General features: G+C 65.9%; 1 protein-coding gene across 5 annotated transcripts; it reads right to left on the reverse strand.

Annotated features, from left to right (window-relative positions):
- Nucleotides 1–272: 272 nt before the first annotated feature.
- Nucleotides 273–16,437, reverse strand: WDR90 (WD repeat domain 90). 5 transcript variants are annotated; one of them, XM_058710980.1, is made up of 42 exons: nucleotides 16,311–16,436; nucleotides 15,872–15,963; nucleotides 15,589–15,765; nucleotides 15,395–15,503; nucleotides 15,038–15,208; nucleotides 14,654–14,768; nucleotides 14,502–14,569; nucleotides 14,109–14,212; nucleotides 13,811–14,029; nucleotides 13,614–13,691; nucleotides 13,330–13,398; nucleotides 12,747–12,857; nucleotides 12,523–12,668; nucleotides 12,396–12,453; nucleotides 11,777–11,895; nucleotides 11,497–11,640; nucleotides 11,282–11,412; nucleotides 11,096–11,212; nucleotides 10,638–10,873; nucleotides 10,277–10,416; nucleotides 10,005–10,135; nucleotides 9,393–9,523; nucleotides 8,869–9,030; nucleotides 8,511–8,639; nucleotides 8,113–8,243; nucleotides 7,988–8,028; nucleotides 7,667–7,798; nucleotides 7,340–7,522; nucleotides 6,968–7,065; nucleotides 6,316–6,418; nucleotides 5,868–5,989; nucleotides 5,545–5,704; nucleotides 5,259–5,449; nucleotides 5,002–5,170; nucleotides 4,769–4,880; nucleotides 4,449–4,620; nucleotides 2,340–2,462; nucleotides 2,015–2,189; nucleotides 1,771–1,901; nucleotides 1,518–1,661; nucleotides 1,145–1,442; nucleotides 273–660 (listed from the first exon to the last, which is right to left on the reverse strand). In XM_058710980.1, the coding sequence occupies exons 1-42, from the start codon at nucleotides 16,318–16,320 to the stop codon at nucleotides 449–451; spliced, it is 5,664 nt and encodes a 1,887-aa protein (XP_058566963.1). In that variant the 5' UTR covers nucleotides 16,321–16,436; the 3' UTR covers nucleotides 273–448. The 5 variants fall into 5 exon arrangements, with proteins under 5 accessions (XP_058566963.1, XP_058566960.1, XP_058566959.1 ...); XM_058710977.1 differs by lacking the exon at nucleotides 12,523–12,668 and having other exon boundaries at nucleotides 11,777–12,453; nucleotides 13,629–13,691; nucleotides 16,311–16,437; XM_058710976.1 differs by lacking the exon at nucleotides 12,523–12,668 and having other exon boundaries at nucleotides 11,777–12,453; nucleotides 16,311–16,437.
- Between the last annotated feature and the right edge of the window lie 783 nt (nucleotides 16,438–17,220).

Here is a 17,220-nt window from a genome sequence, read left to right on the forward strand (position 1 = left end):
ACTTCCGCCCCCCGCCCGCGGAGCCGCACTAACGAGCGAGGCGGGCCAGAGCGTCCGGACTGTGCGGCGGCGCCACCGCGCGGGCACACTGGGCACCGCGGGCATCGCGCCGGAGGGACGCGGCTCTCGCCCAAGGTGCCGCGCCACCCCGCAGCTCCGCGCGCGAGGAGGACCTGACCCGCCCACTCTGGGCAGGGAGCAGGTCTGGGCGCTCTGTGCAGGCTGAGCTCAGGCCAGGGCAGCAGGATCCTGGAATGACCATCTCACGATGCCAGAATGCAACACCCACGTTTATTTGAACTTCACAGGGCGGAAGCATACAAAAGCTCTCAGACCAAGAGCACTTTCCGTAAAGTCCAGACTCTTGACGATTTACAGCGGCAGGTCCGCTGGCGTGTAGACATGGGCCTAGAAACCACCTTGGCTCAGCGGGAGGCCCTGGGACAGCTCAGCTTCTCCGCCAGGCTGGCCAGGACCCTGAGCCCAGGGACTCCTCTGTGGCCCGGTGGCCCGAGACTTCCCACACCAGGATCTCACTGTGGGCCACTGAGAAGAGCAGCCGGGCAGAGGGGGCGAACCTGCAGAGCTGCACCAAGTCGTCATGGCCAGCAAAGTCCTGCACGGCCCCCGACTCACAGTCCACCAGCCTCAGCATGCGCTCTGCGGGCAGAGGGCACAGGGTTGGGCAGGACAGGCAGGGTGCCGCGCATGCCAGGCCCCGTGTCTGTGTAGCTCCGGGGCCCAGGGGTCCCCCAACCCATCTGGCTGCCGATGCCTCGTGGAGGAATGTGTAGCTAAAAGCCCTGTGCCCTCCATACCCCCAGGCCTGCTACACCTGGGACCAGGGGCAGCCGAGCTATGGGGGGGGGGCCCATCAGCACCAAGGTGCCTCACAACATGGGGCTTTCGAGGCCCCAGTCTACACCACGGAGTCCCTCTGCTGAGGCCCTCGTGCTGGGTACAGCAATCGGCACCCCGCACTCATCTCTGGACCCTACAACTCCCCTGGGACAGGTGTCCTCACCCCGCTTCAGGGATAGGGAGCTTGGGACACGGAGGTGAGAGGCACATCTCAGGTGGTGGTATGGGTGACCCACTCGGCCCTGCTCAAGACGGGCTGGAGTCCCTGCCCGCCAGGACTCACCAGCAAAGCCAACGGCCATGAGGTGGGCTCCGGGGGACAGGCTCAGGGACACGGCAAAGAAAGGAAGCGGGATCCTCTCCACCACCTGTGGGCAGTGAGCATGAGCCTCCCCTCCCCAGCCTTGGATCCCCCCGGCTCCGGGCACCGCATGGGGGGGGGGGGGAGGGGGCGCACGTGCCTGCTTCTGGTGGAGGCTGTAGAAGACCACCTCTGGGTGCATGCCGAGACCCGCACACGCCAGCAGCGCCCCATCCCAGGGGCAGAAGGCAACAAGACAGGGCGGCGGACGGCTGGGAAACTGGGCAGGGCACGGCCTGCTGCGGTGAGGTGGGCAGGCAACTGTCCCCGCCGCCCGTGCCACCGGGAGCCTTACCTCCGTGAGGGTGGGCGAGGGGGAACTCAGCCAATCCAAGAGCTCACAGTGGCCACGTGGCCAGTCGGAGGCCCAGATGCTGATCCGCTGGTCTGAGCTGGCAGCCAGCCACAGGTCGGCACCCTCTGCCCCTAGGTCTCCACACTGGGGGTGCGTGAGGGCTGGTGGGTGCCTCCTGCCCTGCCGTGCCCAACTCCCCTCCCCTTCCGGCACCCCCAAGGCCAATCCCCGCCAGCTCGTGGGGCCACCTCACCTCTTTGTTCGTGCTCTGGATGGCGGAGATCGGAGCGCCCCGGTGGTCACTCAACACGTGGAAGGTCATCCCTGTGCGGGGACGGCTCACGGCCACAAGCCCATCCTTATCTCCGGAGAGGATGGTCTGACCTAGGCCAGGCAGGGTCACACTCCGCTACCCCGAAGGCCCTGACCCCAGCCCAGAGGTATGACCTGGGCCCAGCGGGGGCTGCCCTGTCCCCCCGTGGGCCCCCACCCCTCACCATCAGCAGAGAAGGCAATGGCCGTCAGCGCAGCCCGGTGGGGGCGCAGCTTGAGTTCCATGGCAATGTGGGAGACGCTGAAGACACGCAGCGTGCCATCGCTGTAGCCTGCTGCTACCTGCTGCTCCTCGGGACGCCCGCAGGACGGAGGGCTCCAAGCCAGGCAGAGGCAGCTCTGGGGACCCAGTGGGGACACACCAGGCTCCCCTGAGGGTGGAGGACAGGAGCCCAGCCCCAAGGCTGGGACGGACACTGTGGGGAGGACGTGGCCACCACCAGGCAGGGCCGGGATGTGGTCTGGGCTCAGCCCCGGTGCCCCCAGTACCTGGTTCAGCACCTGGAACCGGATCAGGAGCTCCATGCTGGCCAGGGACCACACCCTCACACTGCCGTCATCACTGCATGTGGCCCAGTGGGACGCACTGGGACTGAAAACCACCTCGTTCACCTGCAGGGAGCCAGCCAGCCCCACGTGAGGCCGCGTGGACCCCAGGCAGAGAGGAGACACAGCAGGCCCGGGTCTTTTTTTCTTTTAAGACGTCATTTTTTTTTAACGTAATCTCTGCCCTCGGTGTGGGGCCCAAACTCACGATCCTGAGATCAAGGGTCACATCCTCTTCCAACTGAACCACCCAGGCGCCCCAAGTGGTCTAGTCTTGAATGTGAATTTCAAGCGTAAGCGTGAACTCATAATGCTTCTCACTTAAAAAAATAATTTGGGGCACCTGGCTGGCTCAGTTGGTTAAGTGGCCAATTCTTGACTTTGGCTCAGGTCGTGATTGCACGGTTTTTGAGTTCCAACTCGGCGTCACAGAGTCCAGAGCCTGCTTCAGGTTCTGTGTTTTCCTCTCTCTCTGCCCCTCCCCCGATCACACTCTGTCTCTCTCTCTCTCTCTCTCTCAAAAATAAATAAACATTAAAAAATAAAATAAATAAAATAAAAAACTGGCTGAGCAGTAACAGGTTCCTCTGGGACTCAGACCATGACCTCTATGTCATCTCCCACAGGAGGCACCCCGGGCTCTGAGAAGAAACAGCCACGGCAGGTCCTGGGAGGAGCTGCAGAGGGCCGCCTGGAACACCTTGTTCCACACGAGAGGGAGATCGCCAGCAAATGCCAGCTCAGGTCAAGGCCTCAGGACCCAAGTGTGCAGGCCCCAGTGGATGAATGGACACGAGTTCTACCTGGACCACAGGATGGCACTTGGCTTTGACAAGCTACAGCATGGAAAGCCCCGGAAAGCATGGTGCTCAGGGAGAGAAGGCAAAAAGCAATGCCCGGGGCAGGCACATCCACAGAAACAGGTTGGTCTATGAGGACCAAGGACCGGGCAAGGGAATGGGGGTGAATGGTTAAAGGGTATGGGGCCCCCTTTTGGGGAGATGAAATGCCCTGAAATTTGACTGTGGTGCTGGTTGTACAATTCTGTGCATGTAACAAAACCACAGACTTTCAGCGGAGAAAGCACAGGGCACGTGGCTTATGTTGCCACACGCAGCTGTCACCAAGAACAGAACAAGTATGCAGTCCTCACCCATCTCAAACTCGTTTCTTTGATGGCAACTGTTATATCTGAACAAATGAACAGATATTTTTTTTTAAAAAGCGGGGGAGGGGCTCAGGTACCAACTCCTAGAACCTCCCGCTGCCTAAAGGCTCGCTGAGCATCCGGAGGAACGGTGAGCACGAAGCTGCGGGACCCACATTTCCATCCCGCGGCTCACAGACACTCCAAACTGGTGGGCCACTGCTGGATGCTGAGGACCAAGCTGGCACCGAGGACACCCAGCCCAGAGCCAGACGATCGGCTACCCTGCCACTCCTGCCTCGGCTGTGCCTCGGGGGAAGCAAGCTCACCAGGACGTCTCTCCCGAAAAGGATCAGACCAGCACCGCCCAAGACACCCCCGAGCGGTGAGTCATTCTATGAGGACATCGGTGATAGGCAAGCGGTCCCCGAGTGCTTCCTGGTGAGACAGCTTGCTCAGCAGGTGCCACGGGGACAAACCGGCCCTGACCAGGCCCTGGCCTGGCCCCCGGACAGCTCGGACCCCGGGGAGCGCAGGGCAGAGAGGCATGTCCGGCCCCGTGGCCATGGGAGGCTCCAAGGCAGCCAACATGGTTTTTTCGGCAAATCAATGACCAGAGGAAAAAAAGGCACCACAAGAAACAGGTCAGAGCAGGCCAAAAGGCTGGGGGGTCCCGCCTATGGGTCCTGGCCTGGGGGGACGCCTGTGGGTCCTGGATCCACAAGGGGTAAGCACGTATCTCTCTGCTGTGGAGTCCTCATCCCTGGCGGGACCCCCAGAACCATTTCCACATAAACCCGTCTGACTGCTGGGCTCGGACTGGGAACAACCTGGGGGAGGCAGGGACAGAGGACAGCGTGTGTGGCTGGCTGCCCTGCCCCTGTCCGGCTTGGAAATCCCCTCACCTTACTCCTGTGGCCACTGATGAGGCGGGTGCTGGTGCCCTCGGCCCAGCTGACATACCAAAGGGTCCCCGCCGTGGTGCCCACCACGCCCATGTCCATGCTGTCGTGGAAGACGGCGCTCACGATGGCACCATCCAAGGTCAGTTCGTGCTCCATGAACACAGAGCTAGACCTAAGGCGTGGCGGGGGATTGGCTTCAAAAGGTGGCAGCCGGGGCCCAGGGCTCTGGGGACACGTCCCCAGCCTGGGGCTGCGACCCCCAGGGCCCCGCTCAAGGGGTCAAGGACACTGGCTCCCAGACACACCCACACACGTCCCACCTGGCACGGGCACCTTTGCGCCTCAGCTCCGGCACGGCCCCCACCGCCCACAGGCGTAGGCGCCTGGTGTTGCTTCCGCTGACCAGCCGCGCTCCCGAGCACAGCAGCACTCCTGGGGGGTAGGAGGTGGCGTGAGCCGCTTCCCCAGACGCCCAGACCTCGAGACGAAGGCTCCCGGGGAGAGGCCCAGCCCCGAGCTGTCAGGGGGCGCAGGGGCTCCGTCAGGCACCCACCGATCTCGCCGTCATCTGCTTCCCAGGCCAGGAAGCAGCGGCCGGCACGTGTGTCCCAGACACACACCCGGCCAGTGTTGGAGCCGCAGTAGAGCAGAGGCGCGGCCCCGTAGCAGAGCGAGGTCAGCTCGCCCGCCCCCACCTCCTCAGGGACGGGCTCCCGGTGCACCTGGAGGGACACAAGGGCAGCGGGGGTCGGCAACGTCCCGGGGCGGAGCCAGACCCCACCCTCCACCACAGCCTCTGAACCCTGGCACCTGGAGGGTGACTTCAGCCCCGCGTTGCTGCAGGAGCCACGAGGTGATGGCACCTTGGCCCACGCAGGCGAGCTCTCTGGCATCCCTGGGGTTGAAGGCCACGCCGTGCGCTGGCTCCGGCAGGCGGGCAGAGGACAGGAGCTCGCAGGTGGCCACGCTCCACAGGGCCAGGGTGCAGTCACCGTAGTCCCCTGGGGAAGACGCACAGTGGATGCATCAGCTTCCCGGGAGTCTCAGGACAGGCAGGCGAGCCCAGAGACGACGGTCTCCCCGCAACCCGACTCACCCAGTGTGACGAGCAGCGCGTCGTCCGGCGAAAAAGCCAGGGCCTGCACGGCGGTGTCGTGGTAAGAGAGAAGGTGCCGGCAGGAGCCCCCAGGCACATCCCAGATGCGGATCTGGCAGCAGGAGGCTGTGCTGCTGCAGCCCGAGGCAGAGGCTAAGATCTGCCGGGCCGGAAAGCGGGCGGTCAACCAGGAGGGCGCGGCCCACCGGCCCACCCTGGGCCCCGTCCTGCTCTGGGGAGGAGAGCCAGCGTGGCTCTCAAGAATCCAGGCTCCCAAGTGCACTCCGGCCCCAGGCGCACAGGGTAGGGCGTGCAGCCAGCACCTGAGCATCGTGGCTGAGGGCCAGCGTGGAGATCTCCTCAGGGTGGCCGAGCCAGTGCCGCTGGGTGCCAGAATGCAGGTCCTCCACCACCACCAGGCAGCCACACGTGTAGGCGAAGAAGCCTGGGGGCAGGGAGGGCACCCCTGAGCCAGTCGGCCAGGCCCAGGGTGCATCCTCCCTGTTTGCTTCCACAGCCGTGGGCGCTCGCGCCTGGGAAGCCCAGCTCAGAGGCGGCACAGGTCCGTGCGGGATGGAACACAGGACAGGTTACCGGGAGAACACGCCTCAGCTCGGGGATCCCTCCTGGCCTGCCACCCAAGCCCCCCGCAGTGGCAAGGGCTCGCGTGCTCTGAGGCTGGGTAGAGCCTCAGAGCCACCTAAGGGTGGGTAGAGCTGGGCCCCTCCCCACAGCTTCTGGGCTGGGAGCCAGGGTGCGCTGCGGCCCCACCTGTATCTGGCTTCCAGACCACATTGGCCCGCCCGTTCCCGTTGTAGCCCACGACGGCCTTCAGGAGCAGACGCTCGACTCGGGCACTGGGGACAGAGGCACTCTGCGAGGACACGGAAAGGACGACGGTGCGCCGGCACAGCACCCAGCACCCCGCCCCCCCCCAATGTCTCAAGCTCTTCCTCCCTCAGGCCGGGGCCGGGGATGAAGCCTTAGGTCATGCAGGATCCCGGGAGACAAATGACAGGAGCCTGGGCCCAAGGCCTGTGTAAGAGGCCAGGGAAGCCGAGAGGTGTGAATGCTGGGGGCAGGCAGTGCAGGAGGCACCTGGGTCGGGAGGGCGCAGGTGAGGGAGGGGCGGCGGGGACGGGGGGAAGGGAAGGCTCCACAGGACACCACCTGGGGCCACTGTGGGTATCAGCAGGGCAGTAAGAGCCTTGACCAGCCAAGCCAGAGTGCAGACACAAGGTGCACGGGAGAGCTGCAGGGGGACTGGCCCCAAGGGCTATGGCAGCCACCCCAGGGAGACCCCAGGAAACTGAGCTTCCCAGGGAGAAAGAAGTCTCCCAGAAAACGCAGGGCCATGCTGCCTCCACCCCGGGGCCCGCAGCATCTCCTTGTGAAAGGTGCCGTGAGGATGCCCCCAGCTGACCTTGACGAGCGAGGAGGCCTTGTAGCGAGCGGTGAAGTGCCTGTAGCAGTCTGGGCGAGCAGAGGGACGGGCCTGGGCTTTTGTGGTGCTCACCCCTCCTCGCACACAGTCGGCTGGCCCTGCCGGATGGGACAAGTGCCTGACCCGCTCTGGATACCTGAGGTCGAGGGCGCACTCAGGCCGCATCCCACTGCTAGCCTGGCCCGGCGGGGGCCCCAGGCCAGCCTCCCTGCCCTGCAGGGAACACCTCACAGGGTAAACCTCAGCCTGTCAGCAGCTGGGCCTCCCTTAGGCCACCTGGCACCCACAAGACACCTTGGCCGGCCGGTCATGAGTGTCCCTGCCCCACCCTGCAGCCCCTCCTCTGCTTACTGGCCCAGCCACAGGGGTGGGGACGCATGCTGAAGCCCCAGGGGCCCCCGGGAGCCCCCCGGGCCCCATCTCCAGCCCCGCTGGCCTCTTTCACCAGCATGGGCAGGCTTGAGGCCTGATGGAGCCCCTCGGGGCTGTGGCTCTCCTGGGACGGTCCTTCTTCATCTGATGTGGAGAAAGCACCTGGGGGGGGGGGGGGGGGCGGGGAAGGTGAGAGGAAGGAACAGAGCTCCCTCGCCCCTGTCCCTGCCCCTGCCCCTCCCCGGAGGCCTGGAGGGAAGCATGCTGGCTCCACCCAACAGTCCCTCCCAGGACCCCCACCCTTACCATCAGCACCCTTGAGGGGCCCAGCACGGGCGCCCAGCTGGAGTGGGGAAGCCTGGGATGGCACAGGCACCTGCTGCCGGGGGAGCCCACCGGTGCCTGCCTCGGTGTCCTCCGGCTGCCTCGCACCTGGGCCTGGAGACACAAGAGGTCAGCCTGGGCTCAGGGCCCGGGGCACGCACGGCACATACAGACAGGTGTCCACACACCCCAGTTCTGCCCCGGGGACCCCAGGAAAGGCAGGGGCACTATGCTACCCACAGGGACTGAAGAACCGGCCCCAGAGATCACCACAAAGCCTACCCACGTGGTGGGGCCACTCACTAGCCTCGCAGGTCGGGGGTGCCCCAGGTGAGTCTCCGGCACTGCGGGGCAACAAGAGAGTCAGGTGGGGGGGGGGAGCAGGTAGCCGAAGGCCTGGTGGACAGGGGTCGAGGGCGGGCACTCGCCTTCCCGAAGGTGACCTCCCGGGGGCACCCAGAACGTCCCAGAGGAAGATGGCATCCGCCACGCTGAGGAGCTGCCGCTGGCCGGGGGCGAAGGCCACAGCACGCACGGGCTCTGAGTGGCCGATGTAGACCTGGGGGCAACAGCAGGCATGTCCAGAGGCCCTCAAGGCATGGCCGGGGCACCACGGTCCTCCCAGTGCCGGGACAGAAGTAGTGCTCCACGCTTCACGCAGCGGACGCATCCTGCAGGCCTGGCCGTGACCCCCTGACCCTCCAGACCAGGGCCTGAGCAAGAGGTCCTCCGGGGTGTCAGGCCCCAGCGGGCACAGGGTGAGTTGAGGGTATCGTCCTCCACCTGCCCTCCCACCACCCGCCACGCACCTGCCTTCGGCACCCACCTGGCAGCCGGGGCTGGCCTTGGCCAGGTAGTCCCACACCCTGATGACCCGGTCAGTGGCCGTCAGCAGGAAGCGGGCATCCCTGCTGAGAGCCAGGGAGGGGCAGGCCACAGAGTGGACGCCTGATAGCTGCAAGAGGGCTCTTGTCAGTGAAGGGAGATTGAAGCTCACAGAGGCCCCGCGTGGGAGAAGCCTCTCCTTCCTCCCTTCTCAGAAAACGCCCCCTCTGAGGAGCAGCAGGTGGCCCAGGGCCCCCCACACCCCCCCCCCCCCCCGACTCCTCGAGGCACTGCAGGTACCAAAGCTGGAACCCAGAGAGAAAAAGAAGCCAAGCCGCTGACCACAGCCCCGGGCTCACCTCCCGGACCACGCGGCCCGACGCGGCATCCAGCACCACCACTGTGTGGGACGACGTGGACACTAGCAGGTGGCCGGGGGGTACGGGGCCAAAGCAGATGGCCACAGCCGAGTCCAGGCGGCTGCTGGCCAGCTCTAGGGCACTGACATCAACTCGCAGCAGCTGGGGGAGAGCAGCAAGTAGCCACCAGCCACGACCTCCAGACGGAGCTGACGCCCCCAGAGCCAGAGCGCGGGAGGCGGGCAGCCTCAGGCCCCTACTCAGCACCCCTGCCTGCCTGTGGCTCACACGCTGTGTCTGAGTCAAGGCAGCGGAGCCTAGACCCTCTCCGAGGTAAGCACAGCCTCCCAGCTGCCCCCTCAACTCCCTCCGGCTCCATACCAGGCCAAGGAGAGCCCCTGCCCCTCCCTGCCTCCCTCCACCCTGGTGGAACCCAGGACAGTCACGCAGCAGCCAAGAGATGATCCCCACGGAGTCCGCTGGCCGGGCCGACACAGACACACAGAAAGCTCCAGCTGACTCACCTCTTCTAGGGAGGCTGTGCTCACGATGGTCACCACGTACTTGGAGGGGCCCACGAAAGCCAGCAGGCGGCTGTCCCCACTAACCACCAGGGCATTGGGGGTTGGGTGGGCATCCCGGCACACCATGTTAGCTGCCGACAGCACGGGGGAACACGGTCAACTGGGTGCTGAGAGCGTACCCGCAGGAGACACGGGTCAGGACCCAAACCTGCCCCCAGCTGTGGGAAACACCCGCCCAGAGCCTGGCAGGTCACACAGCAACAGCCCACAAGACCCGCACGCGAGAGCACCAGGTTACCCGGCTACTGCTGGGGCGGCTGGCGGTTCTCCAGGTGACCACCTGGCTGGCCCGAGTTATAGCAGCCACAAGAGAAAACAGACAGATGGCCTCGGGGGGTGCTCGGGGGTGGGCCGACCCCCACCTGGTGCTCAGGCCACACACCTGCTCCTGGAGCCGGCTGGCACAGACCCTCACGGACCTGCACTGACCTGGGGGCCGAGGAGTCCCAAAACCACCCTCACCCCGGAGCTCTGGGTAGCGAGCGAGCGCCACCCCGCAGGGACCCGACAAGGACACGGCTGGAGGGCCCAGTGGGGCCCGGGGGGCCTGACCTGTCACACGCAGGACGCGGCACCGGGTGGTGGAGCAGTGGTACTGGGCCAAGGTGCCCCGAGAGCAGGAGCTGAACAGGAAGCTGCCGTCGGGGCTGGCGGCCAGGCCGGTGACCGCTCCTTGGTGACGCCTGTAACACACGGGGACACCCACTGCCCAGACCTCTCACAGCCGGGCCTGGCCGAGTCCCCGGAGGGCAGCGGAGGGCCCCCCCACACCACGTCAGCTTCCACCACGGGTGTCTTGGGGCTGGAGCCCGCCGGGCACCCACCTGTGCCGTACCAGAACGCCAGCGTTCTCCAGGCTGAAGGAGCAGACGGCCCCGCTGGCAAAGCCACAGAAAAGAACTGGCTGCGTGGGGTGGAAGGCGATGGCGCGCGGTGTCTCCTCGGGGGACCTCAGGTCATACAGCTGGAGGGCGGGGCTCCGTGAGGGCACGCAGAGGCAGGGCTACCAGATGGCCTCTGGCCTCAGGAGCCCGACGGCCAACCTTTCCGGCTGGCCTGAGCCCTCAGGCCCCACGGGCCCTCCTGTGTTCCATGTCTGCCTGGGCCCCACCCACCGGCCCCCAGGGTGGCCTGCAGCCTTCCGGTCCCCCCCTCCGCCATGCCTCCCTTCGGGCCACACCCCACCTGCTGCAGGGTCGCCAAGTCCCAGACGCGGACGGTGTGGTCCTGGGACACGGTGGCCAGCTGCCCTCGGCTGCACTCGGTGGCCAGGGCCAGCACCGGCGCAGTGTGGGAGCGAGCCAGCGTGTTGTATTCTCGGGAGGGGACGTCCAGGAAGCCCAGGTGGCCCGAGAGGGTGGCGGACAGCACACGCAGACCGTCGGGGCTGACGCAGACCCAAGAGACCGGGCCCTCGTGCTCTGCAGGCGAGGGGAAAGGAGGGGGGCTCGGCGACCTCTCGGCCCCTACCCAACCCACACAGACCCGTCTCCTTGCGGCCTGCGGCTCCCCCATAACCACCGGCTTCTGGGCTCAGCACTCAGCCCTCTGGAGCCCACGACTGCCTTCTAGCCAAGGGACGGCCCCAGAACACGGCCCTCCCGCGGCAGCTCTGGCGGTGGCAGTCGGTGTCATGGCCCCACCTGCCTCTAGGAGCACGGAGGAGAAGTCCAGGGGCCAGAGGCGCACGTAACCGTCGTCGGAGCCCACGGCGCACGTGGTCTGGGAGACACTGAGACTGCTGATGGAAATGCCGGGGCCTAGGGGGTGGGCAGCGTCAGCCCGAAGCATCAGGACCGCTCCCCCCACGCAGCGGGGGACCCACCCACCTGTGCCAAATGGCTGCTTCTGTGAGGAGTGGCCGCCAGGGGTCTGTGTGGGCAACAGGCGGCGAGCACGCCGCACGGCCCTGCGCCGGTGGTCGATTTCCAGGATGTGGCCGCTGCGGCCGCACACGTAGCTGCTCGGGAAAGCGACAAGTGAGGGCCGAAGGGGCAGCAGGAAGCAGGACCCAGCCAGTTACCGGAGTGAGGGCAGGGCTCACAGCGTATGGCTGTCCTGGGCCTGCCCGAAGGCCAGGTCGGTCAACTCCAGCACGCGGTGCTCCCCCAAGTCCACGGGGCAGGAACGCAGCTCCCTGCCTCGCAGCCGCCAGAGCCGTATGCCGCCCTGCCCGCACGACGCCATCCTGCCCGGCAGAAACCCGACACTGAGGACAGTCCGCACGCCAGGCAGGAGGGGCAGGCTCAGCCCCCACCTGGGCCCCTGGGCTGCCCAGGACCCATCCCGGCAGGGCAGGGGCAGGGCAAGGACAGTCCGATCACCTGGTTTCATCAAAAAAGGCAACCTTAAACGCCTGGATGTCAACGCCGGTGTGCGTCTTTGCCAGAAGGACGGCCTCGCCGCCTCGTCCCACCTGCTCTGTGCCCCAGGCCAGCACCACCTGCGACAAACCCGTGCTGAGGGCCCGAAGCCCGCCCACCCACCCCGCCTGGCCTCCCCTACGCCTCAGCTCTCCCTTCCCATACCAGCCCGCCTGGGCCCTCGGCGGCCAGGAGTGTGGGCACGTCGGCCTATGCGCGTACCCCGCGGCTTCCACAGACACTCGAAGCCGGGCGCGTCTGCGGAAACGGCGAACACCGACCCACAAGCAGAGACAGACCCGCGGTAGCATACGAGACCCCGTGGACGCAGCAGACTTGCGAAGAGCTGACGTGTAACACACGGCCAGCAAGGACAGCGTGCCTCGTATAAATGCTGCCCCTGTCCGGGAGGGCTGAAAACCCGCCGTACTACATGGTGTGCACGGAGCGCGAGGCCGGGCCGGGGAGCTCTGCTTCCCAAGCAGTCTGGACTCTACCTGCGCCCCGGCCCCCCAGCCCCGGCCTGTTACCGCTCGCCCGTGGGGGTCCTCGCCCCGGCCCCCCAGCCCCGGCCCGTTACCGTTCTCCCATGGGGGTCCTTGCCGACGCCACAGAGCAGCACCCCGTTGCTGGAGAAGCTGCAAGGGCAGGCGGGCGGTGAGCGTCGCTGGGGCTGGCCCCCCACCCCTCAGAGACCCCGCGCCCACCTAAGGGAACAGAGGGCGTGGACCGGGCTCCGGAACAGGGACAGACACCCCCCGGTCTGGAAGTCCCACAGGCGCAGCATGCTTGGGGGCCGGGCCTGGGCTGAGGCCAGTAGCGAGCCGCTCCCATCCAGCGCCAGGGCAGAGACCTAGGGAGGGGGCAGGTTGAGGGACGGGGCTCAGCCTGCAGGCGCGAGCCCCCCTGGGGACAGGCCGGCGGTGCCCACCTTGTCAGTATGGCCGAGAAAGAAGCGCTGCTCCCGGGTGTCCACGTGCAGGACCACGATGACTGCGTGGCAGGGATACACCACAGCAGCCCCATCCTTGGTCCACAGGGCCTGTGCACGGGGGCCAGAGTCCGGTGTCACAGGCCGGTTGGCCTCACGCCTCCTCAACCCCGGCACACCCCACCCTGTGTTTCCGGGATGCACACACACACAGACACAGGGCTTCCTCTGAACCCCGTCTGCGATACAAGAAACTCTGGGGCTCAGACAACGAAACACCGGAACCCACAGAAACTCCTGGCAAGCACAGGACCGTAGAGACCCAGAGGTGGTGCCCACGCCCAGCCCCACACGCCAGACGACAAGCATCAGCGCCTCACACAGCCAAGTGTGAGTTCTCGGGCCGACAGAAGCGCAAGCAGCCGGGCCAGTGCTGACCCAGCCTGTGCTCATGGAACAAGCAAGGGACGTCCGGACAGGAAGTCCACACGTCCACTAAGAAAACACAGAGCCACGTGCAGGCATGGGATTGAGGACCTCAACACCCTCTGTGTAGTTCCAAAAAGAACATAAGAGCCCTCACCCATTTGGTACTGTGGCCCCCAAAGCCAATGACGCCCTTGAGCTTAAGGATCGGATCTGGAAGAAAGCTCTGAAAGAAACAAAGTCCCAGTGAGACACAGGAGGCGAGGCCCCATCCACTGGGACTGCACCAGCCAGGGCTAGTCCCTCCCTCCCGAGAAAGTGTCATCGTCCTCATGGCTGCCAGCTGCACTGTGGCAGGGAGCCAGGATGGGGCCACAGTGCGGATCCTCCGGGGACTCTAGCTCCTGCCCCTGCCTGGAGTCCAAGGCTCCTGAAGATCACTTGGTGCCTCCTTACTCTTTGTTCAAAGATAGTCTCGCCCAAAGTCATCTCTGGCCTGCTCTGCTTTCTGCCAGGACGCTGGAAAACAAACGGTTACCAGAAGCCCAGCAGCCCCTGTCCATACCTCATCAAGGCTCCACTCCCTCAAGGCCTCACCCCCACTCAAGGCCCCTACCTTCCTTGGAAAAGGCACTGACCTGGCGCGGGGCCACATCCTCCAGGGCCACCGGCACCACGGCTGACTCCGGGACAGCCGTGTGAACACCGTTGCCGGCTGTGTGCTTGTCAGTGACCTCCGCCCTGGCCGAGGGCTCCTGGCTCCGGTCACGGGGGCCATTCATACTGGCGACCTCCGAGTGCTCACAGAACAAGCTGACCTCTGGAAGGGGCCTGGGCACAGGCCGGGCCTGGCGAGACTGCAGAGGTACAAATGCCTGTCAGCACCCTAGGGCCACCACCCTCCAGCCCCATCCCCGAGGGCGCAGGAGCACTCACGGCTGTGGGGCCAAACATCTGGACCGCGGGGGACACGCCGTCCGGGAAAGGATTACTGAAAGCCACTGGGGGAGGGACAAGCTCCCGCACGCGCCCCCGGAAAACTGGAAAAGAGCAAATGGGCGTGGAGCAGAGCACAGAGGCCTGGGGAGAACGTGGGCCCTGACCTCGCCCCTCCTCCGGCAGCAGCCCACCCTTCCACCCTGGGGCCCCCGCGAGGTCTGAGACCAGCAGGCACCCCACACAACCTCCCACATGGTTCTGGCATCCCAGGACGGCCTCCAGACTAGGCCCGGCCCCCGCGGGCCCCATCCCGCCAGGCTCACCACCCCCAAACGGTGTCAACACCCACTCCTGCCACACTCCACGTCCCTGCTGACCCCACAGGCCCACCTGCCTCAGGAGGGGAGCGGCTCTTCTGAGCCGGCTCGGAAGACGCTCTTGAGCCGACACTTGGAAACCTTAACGGGGTGGAGGGAGAGTCAGTGTCCAGACTGCCCTGCCCTCCCTTCGGCAGCCGCCTCAGGACGGGCAGAGCCGCTCACCGGATGTGGACGTAGTGCTCGTGCCAGCTGTCCCCCTTGGGCACCGGGAATGCCATTTCTCGAGGTACAGGAGTGACAGGCAGCTTTGCCCGCCGGGCCTCGGCAACGGTGACGGCTACGAAAGGCAGAACCGGTTCGAGGAAGCCCACCCGGCTCCCTCTTCCAACACAGGCGAGACTCAATACCGGGGGACGATACGGTGTCACCCGGTCCCCAGCCCAGCCACCACTGCCCCTTGCCCCCCACGGGCGCCTCAGGAGTCGGGGGGCTCCAAGATGGCTGCGATGCCAGCCCCTCCTGCTGAGAAGCCCGGGACGGAGGGAGGGGAGGCGCACACGGGCAGCGGGAGGGGACGCTGCGGTAAGAGCGGGCTGCGGCGCCTACCGGGGTCAAAGCACAAATCGCTGGTGTAGAGGCTCTTGACGAGCAGACTGGCGCACAGCCTGACGCTCTTGAGGTGACCATAACGCCGGTTCAGGTAGACCAGGAGGATGTCCTGCAGATCCAGCTGCAGGCACGTCCAGCGGGCACCAGAGGGGGCAACGCCAGCCAGGTCTGCACGGCATGAGCCAAGATCAGTGCCCGTGGTCTCGGCGGCCAGCCCACGGCGCTCCACTTGGCCGCAACCACACGTGCCCCCCAGCACCTACCCCTGTGCCTGGGCCTGCCCACCTCCCTCCCTGCTCCCAGGCTGCCTCTCCCGGACCGCTGAATCCTGTTCACTCCCTGCCTCCACCTCACCTTTCCTAGACGTCCCGGCCTCACAGATGAAGGGAAACTGAAGCCACGTGGCCGTAGACTTGAACTCCCTGAAGAGGCTGGAGAAGGACACACGGATGACCTGGCTGTCCTGCAGGCAGAGCATGACCATGAGAAGACAAGCGGGGCTGCAGGAACGCAGCCCACCCCCCAGCCCCCACTCCCGAGCCGGGCACCTCAGTGGCTACGTCCAGATGAATGATGAAGTGCTTGGAGGGCAGGGGCCGGAACAGCACATACAGGTACCGTCCCGTCAGCCCCAAAGACTGGGTGCTGGTTTGGGGGAGCTGGATGTAATTCCCGGCAGACACGGAACCCCGGATGCGATACACCGTGCACTTGAGAGTCTTATCCTGAAAAGAGACAAAGCAGCACACGCGTGACCCTTGGGTGGTTCTACGAAATGTCTCAGGAGCGAACGGGTCCCTGCTGCTGCCACCAAGTCCCTTGTCCACTTACTGTCACAGGAGTCACGTCGCCTTCCTTAGTAGACCGCTTCCACTCGCCCACTTTGAAGTGTCTGAAGACGTTGAGGAACGGGTGCTGCCACGCTGGGGGGTCACGAAGGTATGAGGACCCCCACGGGCATGAAGGCCTGACCCCAGGTGCCAGACCCCCGCGGGTCCTTGGGGGAAACCTGTCCCCGGGTGCCAGACCCGCGCGTCCTGGGGACGGGGGACCCGTCCCCGGGTACCAGAGCTCTGCGGGTCCTGGGAGAGGAGAGCGGCATCCCTCCGTGGGCCTCCAGACCTTCCACGGAGGGGCCAAAGTCTGGCTCTACGCTCCCCCCACGGTGACGGCGATCACAGCGCGCGGACCCGGCTGGGACAGCGCGGGTTCAGTACGCTCCGGTCCCCGAACCCCGGACCCCGAGCCCCGGCCTCCCGCGCGCCGCTACCTTTCGCCATGGCGTCCCGGCTCGCACTTCCCGCCTAGACCGCCGCTCACCCTACGCAGGGCACGCAGCGCGCGCTTAGCAACGGCCGCCTGGCAACGGCGCCACTTCCGCCGGCCCGCGGACCGGGCCACGTGACCTGCGGCGGGGCGGGGCGCACGAGAGCGCGCGGTGGTGGCCGCGTGACTGCGATCGGCCAGGAGTCCGGTCGCGCGGCCCGGGTCACGGCCGGAGGGTGCTCCTGGCTCGCTGTCCGCAGCCTCTCGGGCGCCTCGGGCCTCTGCGGCCACTCTCAAGCCGGGGCCCTGCGGGGATGCTCTAGCAAGTTTAGCTGTGGGGACCTGGGAGGGGCCTCTCTGGGGCCCACCTGTATAGCGGGAACACCATGTGTGGTGGGAACGCGCTTGGCAGAATTAGTCCGTACCCACCGACGGCCCACACTGGGCTCCACCTGCTGCCTCCAGCCCTCTAGCGATGCCGTCCACACCGGGGGTACTCCACTCGGTCCCGTGTCAGCCGCAGGCAACCCCACCCACCCAAGAGGCAAAGCAGTGTTTCACAGAGCAACTCACCTGTGTTCAGTGTCCAGCAACTCTGGGGGATTAAGAGACAGTACTAGGCGTCCTGAGACTTGGCCCCAGCCCCGAGCCACTGGAACTATATCCCAGGGCTAGTTTCGTAACATTTGTGGGTCTGGAGATGGGGTAAAGCACCTTGCCAAGGGAAGAGAAAGCCGGGTGGTGCAGGGTAGGTCCAGTGACATCCAAGGAAGAGGAGCTGGCCCAGGGCCCCGGCACCTCTGTCAGGACCCAGAAGGGCCAGAACTGGACAGAACCGCACTGTGGAGCCAAGGAAAGGTCGGGCTGGACGCGGCACAGGGACAGGAGGACCCTGACCCCACCCCCCACGCACC

Source organism: Neofelis nebulosa, chromosome 18 (genome assembly GCF_028018385.1).
Source record: "Neofelis nebulosa isolate mNeoNeb1 chromosome 18, mNeoNeb1.pri, whole genome shotgun sequence".
In the NCBI taxonomy this organism is placed as follows: Eukaryota; Metazoa; Chordata; class Mammalia; order Carnivora; family Felidae; genus Neofelis; species Neofelis nebulosa.

Coding starts and splice junctions, on each gene's coding strand:
- WDR90 (XM_058710976.1), bottom strand. Junction 15,766..15,871: donor GCGACGTGACTCCTGTGACA/GTAAGTGGACAA, acceptor GTCTCTTTTCAG/GATAAGACTCTCAAGTGCAC. Junction 10,417..10,637: donor ACTTGGCGACCCTGCAGCAG/GTGGGGTGTGGC, acceptor CCCGCCCTCCAG/CTGTATGACCTGAGGTCCCC.